The 15,126-nt window shown below is 35.9% G+C and overlaps 1 protein-coding gene across 1 annotated transcript; it reads left to right on the forward strand.

The window, feature by feature from the left end:
- The first annotated feature begins 4,959 nt into the window (after positions 1 to 4,959).
- Positions 4,960 to 6,860, forward strand: LOC140793066 (E3 ubiquitin-protein ligase AIRP2-like). The gene is made up of 5 exons (XM_073144419.1): positions 4,960 to 5,382; positions 5,617 to 5,779; positions 5,944 to 6,010; positions 6,097 to 6,325; positions 6,444 to 6,860. Exons 1-5 carry the CDS (start codon positions 5,297 to 5,299, stop codon positions 6,652 to 6,654), a joined length of 756 nt encoding a protein of 251 aa, XP_073000520.1. The 5' UTR covers positions 4,960 to 5,296; the 3' UTR covers positions 6,655 to 6,860.
- The last annotated feature ends 8,266 nt before the right edge of the window (positions 6,861 to 15,126 follow it).

Here is a 15,126-nt window from a genome sequence, read left to right on the forward strand (position 1 = left end):
GTAATAATAATAATAATAATAATAATAATAATAATAATAATAATAATAATAATAATAATAATAATAATAATAATAATAATAATAATAATAATAATAATAATAATAATAATAATAATAATAATAATAATAATAATAATAATAATAATAATAATAATAATAATAATAATAATAATAATAATAATAATAATAATAATAATAATAATAATAATAATAATAATAATAATAATAATAATAATAATAATAATAATAATAATAATAATAATAATAATAATAATAATAATAATAATAATAATAATAATAATAATAATAATAATAATAATAATAATAATAATAATAAAAGCCTATCTTCCACATCTTTGATGTCTTCGTTCTCAAGCAAGTCATAATAAGAAGTGGACTACAACCTTCATGTCCATGATCTTATTGGAAGCAATCAAATTATATCATCTCTCCCATGCCAACTTTTCTAATTTTCATAATTTTCAATAGAAGATGGATGGAACCTATCACATCCCTCCGTGCCAATGCAGCAAATTCGGCACGGACGCTTTATTGAGTAGTTATTTTCTTTTTGGTTTGGTCTGGAAGGCCAAATTATTAGCAATTACTCGCTTGGTGGTTGTGTTAGGTTGAATAATTAGATTAATTTAACCTACAATGGTTTAGCTTTAAATGTAGTTACCCATAAAGTAGTTACGCATGGTTTTCATGTGGTTCCAAAGTGACACTATACATATTGCGAGATGCATGGATGATTTTGATCTACATTATCCGCTGACAAATTGCATGAAAAAGTCATTTAGTTATGGTATTGCGAGATGCATGGATGGTGTTTAAGAAAAGGTGAAGATTAGCAATGTACTCCTCTTTAATTTATTATAATTAGTTGGGGACATATTTTTTCTTTCTTTCTTTTGAAAATTGATCTCTTTTTCTATTTAAAATCTTTCCTATTCCTAACAACTGAGAAATGCAAACATCCAATTATAGAGAAGATGATGGCAAAGTAGATAACAGTTTGATAATTATGTGATATATCTTCTAACGGATGCAGATGAATCAGCATAGCAATTAAAGAGGTTAAGTGTCAAAACTGAAAGTTAAATAGGAATCCACTCCTAATTTTGGCCAAACAATAGGGAGGTAAAATATTTTGTTCCTTAATTTTTTTAAATTTTTTTTTATGATAGAGGTCCATCTTCTACAAGTCTTTATAATTACTAGTCATGAATTGTGATTCAATTTCTCTTTGAGATTCATGTGATTTTTAAATGTTATCGAATAAATCCAATTATTCAAAACATGCTAAAATTAAAGCCATAAGAAATAATCTTAGAAGTTTGAAAACCAAATTCATCTTTATAATCACATAAATGTCTATGGTAGTGTATTGCCAACTAGGAATAATATCATACTTTCCCATTATAATAGAAAAGAGAGCAAAAAAAAATAGGAATCTACAATATTTATTATATTTTACACTTAAGCATTTAACCTCCTTATATTTATTGTCCAAATTTACAACCATAAATTTTATTTATCATAAATAAGTTATATAATAACTAAATTATTTCTACCATCTGCAAATCAAACTATTTCTAATAGTTGCAATCTGGACTAAGACCAAAAGTAAATTAACCAATTAAGTTTAAAATATTAAAGGGTAAACTGAAATCGGGTCAAACCAGTAGAGCTCAATTATAATTCCCCACCCTTTCCCTTTGGAAAAAGGGAACAAAATTGCATTCTAATGAAAGAAAAAGAAAAGAATACATTCAACGAAAGAATAGTGAACCTCTCTGTCTCTCTCTTTATCTCTTTATCTCTTTATCTAATCTCTATAGAATGAAAGATGACATCTAACAATAAATGGCAAGGTGATAAACAACAGCAGAAGAATTAGTTAAACAGTGGTTCGGTCCTTATGGTGACCAAATATTCACCTAATCCATTAAAAAGCATCCACTAGTCCAAGGTTTAATGGTCACAAAGGCCCCGTTTAGGTGACAGGACCCATCAATAGCATCCTGGAGTATGATTAATTTGATATTAGATTACCAATCTAGAGTTGTGTTAATAGATTTTTTAAAGGGAAATTTGCATATATAACTCTCAGTCTTTTAATAAAATTATTATTTACATGCTACATTTTTACTATTTGTAAATTAAATCCTATAATTTAGTCAATATGTGAAGAAAATACCTTGCTGTTAGATAGTTAGTTAAATTTAACTAAATCTCTGAGTTAAGTTAACTATACTATAATATTACGAAAATACCTTCAACCAAGTCATATTAAGAGCATTTTAGTCATTCTAGTTATTTTAGAAAAAAAGAAATTTCTACTTAACGCAATATTTCACGGTGTTAGTTCAAATCTAACTCAGGATATTTTCTGCACATATTCACTAAATTATAAGGCTTAATTTATGAATAGTAAAAATGTAAGATGTAAATCAGTCTGTAATTCAGCTAAGAGCGGAGCTTATTATTTCAGAATGTTATCCTATCTCCCCTTCTTATATTATGTATTATGTTGTGATCTCTATTTGAAGCTTAATAAATTATCTGTCTACGGATATTTAAAAAAAAACATAAAATCAGCTAAATGTAGATCTTGGAAATGTTTTTATCAATAAGTTGTCACCGTCTATCAAACATTGGCAACTAGAATTGATCCTTTTCTTTTAAATAATTTAGGAGCAGGTATTTATAGTCATGATCTCCTTGATGCATAATCCAACTCTCGTCTCAGACAAAACTTACTTATTACAATAGTTCGCCAATTTATCTTTTATACCAAAATAATATAATTGCTATCATGTAAGCGCATCAACGAATGTGGGAGTTTAGGGAAATTGTTCATTATTAAGTCACTTTTTCATACAATGATTTATGTTAACTTTACCTAATAATATAGCCTTTTATCGTCCTAATAAAATATAATTTTAATCTGCAGATGATTCCAATAAGTTTTCTGAATTACAGTAATTCTGTTGATAAAAAGAGTGATTTTATAAACTACTTTTTCTGAAAATAATTCACTTACGAGGACATAAAACACTACACGGTGCTTAATCGGCAAAATTAAATTACTCTAAGAAAAAGCTTCAAAACTCGATTAGAATGGTAATAATTTTTGGTTGGGCAAGCAAATTGGTCAAAAACTCTAATAACATCACAGACATTTGAATTAGATGATAACTTTATCAACTGTCCCACAAAAAATTTCTAGAATAAAAGAAAAGAAAAGATGAAGATGGCATAGTTGCTTTCTTGATTGCTTTTCAGTATCTGATCCTTGTGGAATTCAAAGCCTCATGCGTCAAAGAAGTTATTCTCAGTGCTGAAAAGAAGACTCCAATACGTTCATGAGCAGCTCAGTCTCACCTAAAAAATAACTAATTATACTTTCTTTAGTAAATCCAGAGAACATTAATGTACTGTCATCTAATACAAAAGGCTCTCTCCTTAAACAAATGTATTTAAACTCTTTTATTTTTTGTTTTCTCTTGATCAATCCCCTAAGTTTGCTTGGCCTTTAGTTAAGGTTTGTATATGTCAGGTTGACACCAAGAAGTTATGAATCAGGATGCAGTCGTAGTTTCATCTTTAGGGAATTAGAATAATTAGAATACGAGCCAAGACTTAATCTAACCTAACTAGCCCAAATTGTCAAAGAACAAATCTAACATATTTAAAATACATTGGTCAGAATCACACACTAATTCTAATATTTAAATTACATTGGACAGAATCAAGACTAATTAGCATTTCTCCTCTCCATCGTTCCTTCTCAATGGCTGAGGTTACTTATTTTTTCCCCCTACATGTGTATTATTTTTGTTTGTTGGTACTTAAAATTGTGTGTGCTAGAGTAAACGGAGGAAATATAACGCGGTCGCATATCGAGCCCTTTTACGTCTATATTTCGACTGGAGTTGTTTGATACTTTTTTGCTCATCAAACGCAATGCCATATTTTATTTATTGTTTTTGCGTATTTTTTTTATGTTGCGGAAGCTTATTCAAAGAGTCATTATTTTATCTTCCCTAATTGTTATTAGATATTATGCTTATAATTTTAATATTTTTGAGTTATTAGGGCTAAAAACCTTTTCCTTTATCATACTTTCTGTTGTAGACAAGTCTAGGTCTCTCTCAATATTTCTCTTGTATTGGGTCTTGTAACTCTTTGATGTATATGAATGATATCTAGCCTCCAATGTTTCATAAAAAAAAAGGAACCATAGTTGTTATTTATTAAATTTGGAAGGTGCCTATTGCAGAATGAGAAAAATAGTAAAAAAGACAGAGTGTAAATTAAAATAAATATATATGTAGGGCCTGAAATGAAAAAAAGGAGACTCTTTTATTAGATAATCAGAGATGTGGAACCTGAACCTTCCAAAGAAGAGTTCCAACACTCACAACAATATTTAACAACTTCCTCCTCCTCAAGCAACCAACAATAATTATTTTATTTTATCTGTCAAATATTTTTTTTTTCCGCATTATATCAAAGTATTTGCACTTCCCTCGATTGAAAAGGGTGATGAGTGATGCATAAAATTCCAAACTGATAACATCATAATATCTCTAAACAGTCTAAACACCATCCAACAAAACCCAGGAAAAAAAAAAGAAAAAAAATCTTCACCAAACTTGAGAGCCCAGCAACAGCAAAACCCCATGTTGATGTCGGTTTGCTTTTGCCCAGAGGGATGGATAAGGCCATAAGGGATGAGTAGGAGAGGATGCTATTAGTGGTAACCCTCACCAGGATTGGATTGGCTCAATTCAGCGATTGCTTAACAGAACCCACCCAAGCCACAGTGGGACCCATCTGTATCCTACCCCTAAGAAAAGGCAAGGACGCCAATTAGAGATAGAAAAGGCTGCACAAAAAGGTGGTAAACAATTAAGCTCCCTGGTTTTTCTAGGTGGAGGGAGGAATAATAGATAGGGATGATCACCTGCCCCAGTTACACCAATGGAGGGTCCCACACCTGCATCCAATTTGGGACAAACTGTGATCAAGGAGATTTTTTTTTTTTATATATGCAGACCCCCCTCTCCCCCTTTCTTGACTGCTAATTAACTCCTCTCAATCATCATCTTTGTGTTTATAATCTTGGCATAGGATAGTAGGCAAAGGGTTCCAAACCTTTCTCTGCCTTGTCCCTTCCAAAGCTCTAGTTCATCTAGTCTTTCTTTCTTTCTTTCTTCTGTATCTCTTCTTCTCAAAGAAAAGGGAGGTGGAAAAAGGAAAGAAAGCCCAGAGAGAAGATAAGGCCATGTTTCAGAGCCAGCTTGGGAGGCCGTTATCCTTTAGAGGTTCTCTCAAAGCTCTTGAAGCTGACATACATCATGCCAACACCCTGTAATCCCTCTTCTCCTTTGTTTCTCTTCTGGGTCTTCTTTATTTAGTTGATATTTTCTTTCCTTTTTTTTGCTGCTTTGGCTAAGTTTTGATTGCGATTTTGATGAAAGTTTTGCTTATCCTTGTACTTTTCCAATATGGTTCTTTTTCAACTATTATGAAGTGATTTTTTTTTCTGTTAATATATTTTTGATTATGATGTTGTTTGTATGTGGTGGGTTGTGAGTTCTTCAGGGCAGATGGTATTCAAAGAGCTTATGGTGGGGCATGTGTACAGATGAGATTGTCATACAGCCCCTTGGCGCCAATCCTCCTCTACCTAATCCAGTGGATGGACTGCAGCTGTTCTTGTACACTTCCTAGTTATTTAGGCCTTCTTCATATACTTGTGTACAAGGTATTAGTTCTCCAGTTTGGTGATTCTTCTTATATGTATATACAGTTGAAGGTTGTATTATTGGTTTAGGTTCATTTTAGTTTTTGCAAACATGCTTTTAGAATTGACAGATTAAATTTCATAAATTTGGGCAATTTTTATACGATCCTACTTGGATTATGCAGGTCTATAGCGATGGAGATAGCTCTATATCTACGTATGAGAGGAGGGCCAGCCTTAGGGAGTTTTATGGTATATGATGTTCAGTTCTCCATTCTTCAGTTAGGAAAATTGGGTCTTTCATCCTTCTTTATTCTGATACAATTAAAATATTGCAGCAATAATATATCCTTCTCTCCGGCAACTTGAAAGTAACTTGATGGTAAAAGAATCTAAAGAGAAATCTCGAGGCAAGGATGGTAGTAGGAAGAGAATGGATGATTGGCGTAAGCTCTCCGACAAAGATTTGGAGAGAGAAGATGAATGCGGCATTTGTATGGAGATCTGCACCAAGATGGTGTTACCTAATTGCAATCATGCTATGTGCATAAACTGCTATCGGGACTGGTAACTGCATTTCACATTTAGTTCCACGATGTGTTTGATGTCAGTATGTCACCATATGTTGGTTGCTGAATGAGTAGCTTCTCACAATTTCTAACTCTGATGTGCTTCCAACCTGCAGGTACATAAGATCGCAGTCCTGTCCTTTCTGCAGAGGAAGCCTAAAAAGAGTTCGGTCGAGAGACCTTTGGGTTCTTACAAGTGATGGTGATGTGATCGACACTGCCACTTTAGAAAAGGAAAATGTGAGGCACTTTCATCGCTTCATAGATAGCTTGCCTCTAATTATTCCAGACAACCTCTTCTTGTTCTATTATGATTACCTAGTCTAATCTTAAAAGATGAGTGGAGTGTTGTACACACTTGGGAAAAGCCAACCATCCTTTGTAGATTAAGTATGGTAGGGAAAGGGTCCTATTTCACACACCATTCTTCCCTGCTATGCTGTAGGATGACATTGTTATGTTTCTCAAAAATAATTGTACATGAAATTCGCAGTTCAAAATTTAAAGTATCTATCAAACATCACTTATTGCCATGCTTTGGTTAACTTTTAGAAAAAGGAAGGAGAATAAACATCTTCCTTATTCTAATAAATTACACCTTCTGAAATATACACTTATAGATACAATATTTCGGAAGATCTGAACGTAGGTTCTTCGCATAACTCTATTGGAGGCTTGTTAATGCTTCTCTTAATGCATATGAAGTAGAAGCAGATGTGTTTCGTCCTTTTTAACCCATCTTGTATTACCTGCTGCAATCAGAAAAATAATTTCTTTCCACTTTCTCCTGTGTAAGTGTGTAATATATGCTGACCACTTATTAGTATCTGATTGCAATTCCAGTTGACAGAATTAAACTGCTTTGACAGCGAAATGATAATTCCATTGATTAGTATATTTCTGCTCCAGATATTAGAGCACAATAATATGCATTAACACACACACACATACACATGTGTGTGTGCGCGCGCGCGCGTGCGTGCATGCATGTGCTTATGCATGTGTGTGTGTGTTACATATTGTTCAATTTAATAGGCAAAACTGCATCCTAAAATTACCATATTTCAGAAAAGTTGGAGAGAACAAAAGAAACCAATTGTTTTAAGGCACTTCAGATATTACTAAATTTTTTTTGTTTCTGTTAGCATCTTCTTTTAAATATTCATTGAACATCTATATGGTTTGTGATACACTTCTTTTTTTCTCCCTATTGATGCTAATCATGGACCAGCTTGAGTAATTCCAATTAATTCACCTCCCTTTCTCTTCACACTATTGTTTGAATCTTCACATCATGTAGATTTTCTCTTAATTTTACCCTGGATTAATCTTCATGAGTGCATGCCTTGAGTGCTGCAACTAACTTGTTCATTCAGAAGCCCATTCTGTGCAATTCCATAGTTTTTTAGCATGCAAATTATTGGATGATCAGTAGAATAATCATGCTTCTTTCTTTATTTTTTGGGTGTATGTATATGTTTCAGCCATTTAAATGGTCATGTTTCTTTTTAGTACATATCTGCACGAATGCATGTGGTTCCATGATACTATTCTTTTATGCGCATAAGAATATTATTAATCTAAAAGTAGTTATAGAAAGCTAGAGCTACTGTATTTCACGAAAATTAAATATGTGAAAGTTTAGAATATTTATGATGCATATCTAAGCTTCTTGGATTAGCTAGAAAGTTCTTTCTGCAAAGTTTGGGCACTAATAAACCATTTAATGTTTCAAGAGCTGCCATCATTTTCAGTTACTTTTTGCATAAATGGTTCTCAACAAAACATTAGACCTAAACTGTGCGCAGCTTATTTGCAGATGTAGAAGGAAAATTTATCCTACGGTGTATCTTACACTTATAGATAGGAATTCATAAATCCTTCAGAAGTTCCATTTAGGTTTTATAACTTCTTTGTCTGTTTAGCAATTTATAGATTAAATACATTAACCATAGGTTAAACTATGTAGTTAAAGTATGTTTTGAAGTATTGCTGCAGCTGACCATGATTTTTTAGTAATTTGTCATATCTGCACTTTGATTGTAATAGTTTGCTGGAAATCATGAGTAAATATGAAAAATGGTAAAGAAGAAAGCCTTAGATTGACAGTGTAGAGTGCTTAACTTGATCCTTGTGACTGCAAGTAGGAAGTCCACCAACTGCAACTGATGCAAACTTATTTGTGACCAAGCAAAGTTCTTACTTTGAATTCCTCCAGTACATAATTCAGGGGAAATCACTTCAAGAACATATTTTTCATCTACGTTGTTATGATCACATAGAACTTGATTTTAAACGACTAATATTCCTAGTGATAGTTATAAATATCCAAAATAAAGGTATGATTGCTGAGATAAACAAATTGCAATGCTTGATCCTCTTAATTGCGGAGATAGAATAATGCTATGCCCACAAAAACTTTACATACATTTGACAAAGACTTTTGATGTTCTATATGTTTATGAGATGGATAGAGAAACTATTAAAGGATAATGTTTTGACATGTCATATTGTTTGTAGAATTTTTGTGTATGCATTACTCATGGAGGTATTGTGACAAGATAATTGTGTATGCATTACCCGAGTTGTGTTGATTGCTTTTCCTCTTATTATCATCTTGTTAATGGAAGTCACTTGTCCGATTTTTGGCATGATGAATATGTTTCGAGATAATTGTCCTTAAAATTGATTATGGTGAAGATTGTCCAGGAGCTTCCAAATCAACAGTACAATAATGTCTGAAAAAAAAAGAGAAGTATTTTATAGCTGTATGTAGATCATAATTGAAGGTGGTCGAGGGAGCTAGGCTAAAATATTATAGCCCGTTATCATCAATTAGCTCATAAGATATCAGGCTTAGGCTGAGTGTAATGGGCGTGACGCCTAACGTAACAAGCTGAATTTAAATATTATATTTTGTTGGGCTAAGGCTTTATGAAGATATTTTAGTTGTTTTTCAAAGGAACATACTTATATATTAATATCTAATTTATAAAATATCTAATACTTTTCTCAAAAATAAAAATAAAATAAAATTATCGGGAACTAAAAAATTATTGGAATAGACGTGCATAAGGAGGCAGGCCACTGAGAAAAGGCTTACTATTATCTCGGGCTCGTTAAAAAACTAGGTGGATTTGGCGCCCCGTGATCATCTCTAGTTCAATGGCATAAAGCCCAGCTCTTAATTAAATTTTAGAGATTTTTACATAACTTGTAATGGAAAACTTTTTAAATATCATAATTGCCAGTACTATTTAAAAAAAAATATAATTGCCACTAAAATTATTGAGCTCTTTTAAAATGCCATTGGTCAGTTAAATATAACTAATCTCATTTAAAACTAAACTTAAACTAAGAAAAGACCATTATGCCCTAGTATAAATTGCTTAAAATAGTTCAAAATCTATTTGATAAAATTAAGGAAAATTGATCTAAAACAACTAGCATTTTGCTTTGGAAAGCATTTTATTTTTATTATTGTTTATAGTTTATACTTTTCCTTATGGGTATTTATCATTCATCCCAACCCTTGCATTTTCAATTTAATTATCAAAACACTTTTGAGTTAAATGTACTGTAGCCGGATAGAATAGTGATACGACTCGGTCCATATTGGCTCCACTCGCGATATTGGGTTTATTGGGATGAACCTATTTATCTAGTAGATATTTTTTAAGAAATAAAATGATTTTTGTCGAGGGGTGTTCGAACGCAAGATGTTCGAACGGGCCATGCGAACGCCTACACGCGTTCAGAAAAACAAAGAACATAAATTGTGCGTTTGAACGGACTCGGGCCATTAAAACGTGATCGTTCAAACGCTTGTACACGTTCGCAACGACAAAGAACTGTAATTCCACATTCGAACGCGATCAGGTGCGTTCAAATGCACCGCGTCAAAAATGGTTAGTTTATTAGGATTTTTTTAACTTAGTTGATGGGTCCCTAAGGTGAGCCTCCATAAATATGTGGAGGAAACACTAATTGGAGGAATCTAATAATTGAAAACGACATTGTGCCTTTATCTCTTTCTCTTCTTGCTCTAGCCATTGGCGTCCTCTCCCACCTTCTTCCTTCCATCGCCCAAGTCTTTGGTCGGCTTCCTCCAATTCCTATTCCCTCTCTTCTACTACAACTTCTTCCCTTTCACACTAAGAAATTAACCTAGCACCTATCTAGCCATTGAAGGGCGATCAAGCTAGGGTTTATCTGACCTTCGGCCACTATTCAGTCGATATCTCAAGATCTAGCCATCCAAACCCTACGATCTTGGATTCGTTGAAATCTCTTTTCAAGGGCGATAACATGTCGAAAATTTAGGAAGATCCAACGGTTAGATTATCTGCAGCTTCCTTCGAAAGTCACGTCCTCAATCTAGTCCAGAACCGTTATGGATCGGATCAAGTCAATTCGTAACTAATAGATAATATTTTCATTAATTTCAAAAATGGAAACCAAAATACCTAAATAACTTCTCCTTGATAATAAATGCTTGTTTTATTTTAGGGTTAAATGCATTTTTACCATTTGTATTTATGTTTAAAATTATTTTACCCACCTATACTTCAAATAGTCTCAAACTTTATACTTATGACTAAAGTGAAACCATTAATTTTTCTCTTCAAGTTAACCCAACGCTCCAAATAAAAACTGTATAGCAGGCTCGCTCCTTTTATAACTTTTCACATAGTTTATTAATGCGAACTGGGTCAGATCAGATCACATCAAAGGGAGATTAGACTCAATGGATTGAGTCTAGTTATCTTATTTGCTTATTTGGTGAGGCACCATTGCAGCAGCGGTTCTTGGTACGTCAGTAATACTTCCTACCGCTATGGTTGGTTGAGCTGGATTGCGACTTCCTTGGCTCGTCCAGCTCTGTTTGAGGTGTAACTTTATGGCTCGATGTTTGTCTTCCATGATTATTGCATCTTCGAAGGCCTCCTTTAAGGTTCTAGGCCTTAAAGCCCTTACATAGGCTTGTATGTTTCCCCGCAGCCCAGAGATGAAAGTGTTGCGAAGTTGCTGATCCGTCCATGGGGGTTGGCATCAGCTACTTATCCTCTCAAATTCTTCTTGGTATGCCCCAACCGTAGTCCTTTGCACCGTCTTTGAGAGGAGAGCATTGAAGTCTTCATACCCCGACGCTCCAAATCGCTGCGTGATATCAGCGCAAAAGTCGGCCCAAGTTTCAATCGTCTCATGGGCATTGTCTGATCGAAACCAATGAAGCGCTGCATCTTCAAGGTGGAAGCTCGCAAGCGTCACCTTATATTCTTTCGCTGTACCCTGGTATGCGAAGAATTGTTCCGCCCTATACAACTAATCGATCGAGTCACCACCTTTGAACTTGGAAAATTCGAGATGCACAATTGGCCCACAAATACCGTTGTCTCGATCCGGATCATATCCCAGGTCCTTGTCTAACAGAGGTGGATGCACCATGAATGGTTGATGATCCCTCCTTTGATTTTGGTTGCCTCGGCGCGGTTCTGGTTCATATTGCCCCGCCCACGGATCTGGATCTCCAAGACAATCTCCATAGTAGTTCACTCATCGGTTGGGCTCACCTGCAACTAGGCCTGGTGGAACCATCCATGCTTGTCTCTGCCCATAGGGTGGTGGCAGTAGAGGCTCTTGTGGGTGCAAATTCTGAACCGGTGGCGATGGGTTCATGGGGGTGGACTCGCATCGTGGGGTCGATGGTACATTTTCGTTCGCCATGACTTCCCTTGTCACCCATAATTCCCGCATCATCTCCATCATTATCTGGTTGTTGATGGCCAATTGTTCGAAAAGAGACCCAAACATGGCTTGAACGCTAGGCTCTTCCGTATTTAAGTTTGATCGGGTGGTTCCACGGGTGGAAGTCCTTGCAATTGTTTCCCCTCCTCTATTGGGGATATCTCTTCTTCCCCATCTCGCCACGCAGCCATGGCTCTAGTTTTCATCATAGTAAGCGCGTGTCTGAGAAATAGTGGCTCTGATACCACTCTAGATACGATCTCCCTTTTAGGCTAACGTTCGATCTTTCCCGTTTTAGATTTGGACAAGATCTAACATGGAACTTTGAAAATAGATTCCAAAAAATACAGCCGTCAGATCAACGTGATGATATGTTGTAGTCTCAGAAAAGATATTTCTAACAAATCAAGTTTCAAGTGAATCGGACGATGAGATCTTGAGATATCATCTGATTAGTAGAGAAACATCAGGGAGTTCGTCTTTGGATCCGTGGATGGAAGCACAAGATCCTTGGTGATGGTGGTGGACCGGCGATAATGGGGTGGCACCAGTGAATAAGTGGTGGTGGAAGGGTTATGGGTCATGGAAGGGGTTAGGGCAAAGTGATAGATAGATTGGAAGAAGGGGGAGGAGTGGGCCGCCCCTAAGGGTCTAGGGTGATTGGCCGATCGAGGCTAACCAAATAATAATTCCATGGTTGCCATCCACACCTTTAGAGGCTAACCAAATAATTCAAAAATGGCAATTATTAACCCTAAAATAATAGATTTTCGTCGATCACGTTCGAACACACCCGATCGAGTTCGAACACATATTTTGCGTTCTCTATATATGCGAACACAATGCAGGCGTTCGTAAGTGCATTCAAACACGGCGTTTGAATGCACATTTTGCACTCTCTGTATGTACAAACCTGATGCAGGCATTCACAAGCACGTTCGAACGCAGTCCACTTGTGTTCGAACACGACATACAGAAAACTTATTTTTCTATAAATTAAATAATAAAACAAGAGTAAAAGACACTCCTAAGTTGTATTCATGCTCAAGACGACATCGATGAAGTTCGAATCCTATCATCCTCATTCCCCTCCCCTTCCCTCTGGCTAGCCACGCACCTCGGGTGAGGGTCGCAGGCCGTCGGCCTCGAGAGCAGGCTACCCACGACGTGGGCCACCAGTAACGCCCGACCCTTCTTTTCCTTTCTTCCTCCCCCTTTGTCTCCTTCCCACGGAAAGAGATGGTGAGGGAGGGAGGGGTTTTGTTTAAGCCCCACCCATCCCTTGTTGGGCTACCCACTAAGCCCAATCTTTGGTGGGCTGCAGACAGCAGCCCACCAACCCAAATCTTGGTGGGCTGTAGACCGTAGCCCACCAAACCAAATCTTTGGAGGGCTGTGGTCAGACCGCAGCCCACTAAACTAAAGATTTGGGTGGGCTGCAGGCTGCAGCCCACCAATCAAATCTTTGGTGGGCTGCGGTTGGACCCCCAGCCTACCACAGCTAACCTTGTGGGCTACAGTTGGATTGCAGCCCACCAAGGCCTCCCTTGCCCTATTGGTTGGGCTCGAGCCAACCCAACACCCCACATATGCACCTTATTAATTAGCCTAGCCCATTGGGGTTATTTGGACCCTTTAGCTCCGTTTCCCTATCCCACTTGATTAATTAGCCTACCACACCCCTAAAGACAAATTATTATCACCAAAATAGTGTGAATTTTAGGATGACATGGTACTCACCCTAGGGAACCATTGACTCATGCATATGCCTAAACCTAAATTCTCTAATAAGGTAATTAATTATATTAATTCGCTAACCTTACGTATGGCTTTACTTGCGTGAATTGTTAGGATCAACACTGCGCGAGGAAGATTTTGGGATTTTGGAGGAGTCGACTAGTTGAGAGGAACTTGAGTACTCCTAGGCGAGTAGAGTTTATACAAGTCTAGGATAATATAGTTGTTACTATTATACCTTCCATAATATTGTACGAATGTTAGTATTAATACACGCATTTAGTGTACCATGATATATCTTGACATGTGCAGTTATTGATAGTATACTCTTCATGATGTTATGAGAATGTTAATGTTAGCACATGCATTTGTGTAACTATGATCTACATGTATTCGGGTATGAGAAACTCTTGCATAAATAATCTGTAGTGAATATAATGTAATGACCATGATGACTATGACATTACTTATACACCCATAGACATTGCACCACTTTCACTTATCATTAGTAGTCAGGTTCTGACTAGGCGGTGCCCCCTATTCACTCAGCCCGGGGTTAATGGTAGAGTGTATCATATATGAGTTATATTATTAGCGGCCTACACCTGAAGTTGGGAGCCTGAGTGGCATTCAGGTAATTATATTGCATAGTTAGAACTAGATTAGGATGATAGTAAGAACATGATTGTGAGGCGGAGATATATCTCTAGCGGTACTCGACGACGCAGGGTTAGGGGGTCCACTGATGAGCTAAGGGCTCTTGACTCTCCGGCTGAGGGCGGTGATGATTTAGAGATAGTGAGATATGGGCTTACAACTGGGGTCCTTAGTCTAATGGCCACAGACAATTGGTCACACGCAGTGTCGCCATGCATGTTTGGGTGACATTACCGCTAGATGTGTATATATACTCCTCGATGTATGAAATAATGGATGGTTATGTGATGGATGATTTTTGGAAAATATCTACATTATATGGTGAATGGCTCTGTGAGCTATGATAAAATATGATTAATGCCTTGGTGAGCATGTAATGACTTAACCTCTTTGACTTGCGTGAATACGAGAAAAACTACTCCTTTTACTTCTAAGCATAACATGTAAATACTATGATTGAGATTTGTATGAATAAGAGATTGTATCAAGCTTTATACTTGTGTGAACTTATCCTGATATGATTAGGAGTTGGCATGTTTCAGGATAGTGACGTGTTGTCTCTCTCGATTGCATTGATTTAGTAACTCATTATAAGTCATTTAAATAAGCTTATTTTATTGCGAGCAACTATAGGCATGCATTGAGATATGCACATGT

This window comes from Typha latifolia, chromosome 7 (assembly GCF_019914945.1).
Source record: "Typha latifolia isolate L0001 chromosome 7, TyphaL0001v2, whole genome shotgun sequence".
In the NCBI taxonomy this organism is placed as follows: Eukaryota; Viridiplantae; Streptophyta; class Magnoliopsida; order Poales; family Typhaceae; genus Typha; species Typha latifolia.

Bases quoted from the DNA above. Each gene is read 5' to 3' on its own strand.
- LOC140793066 (XM_073144419.1), top strand. From the start codon at position 5,297: ATGTTTCAGAGCCAGCTTGGGAGGCCGTTATCCTTTAGAGGTTCTCTC. The intron at 5,383-5,616 runs GTAATCCCTCTT...TGAGTTCTTCAG, and splicing joins ATACATCATGCCAACACCCT to GGCAGATGGTATTCAAAGAG. The intron at 6,011-6,096 runs GTATATGATGTT...AAAATATTGCAG, and splicing joins CAGCCTTAGGGAGTTTTATG to CAATAATATATCCTTCTCTC.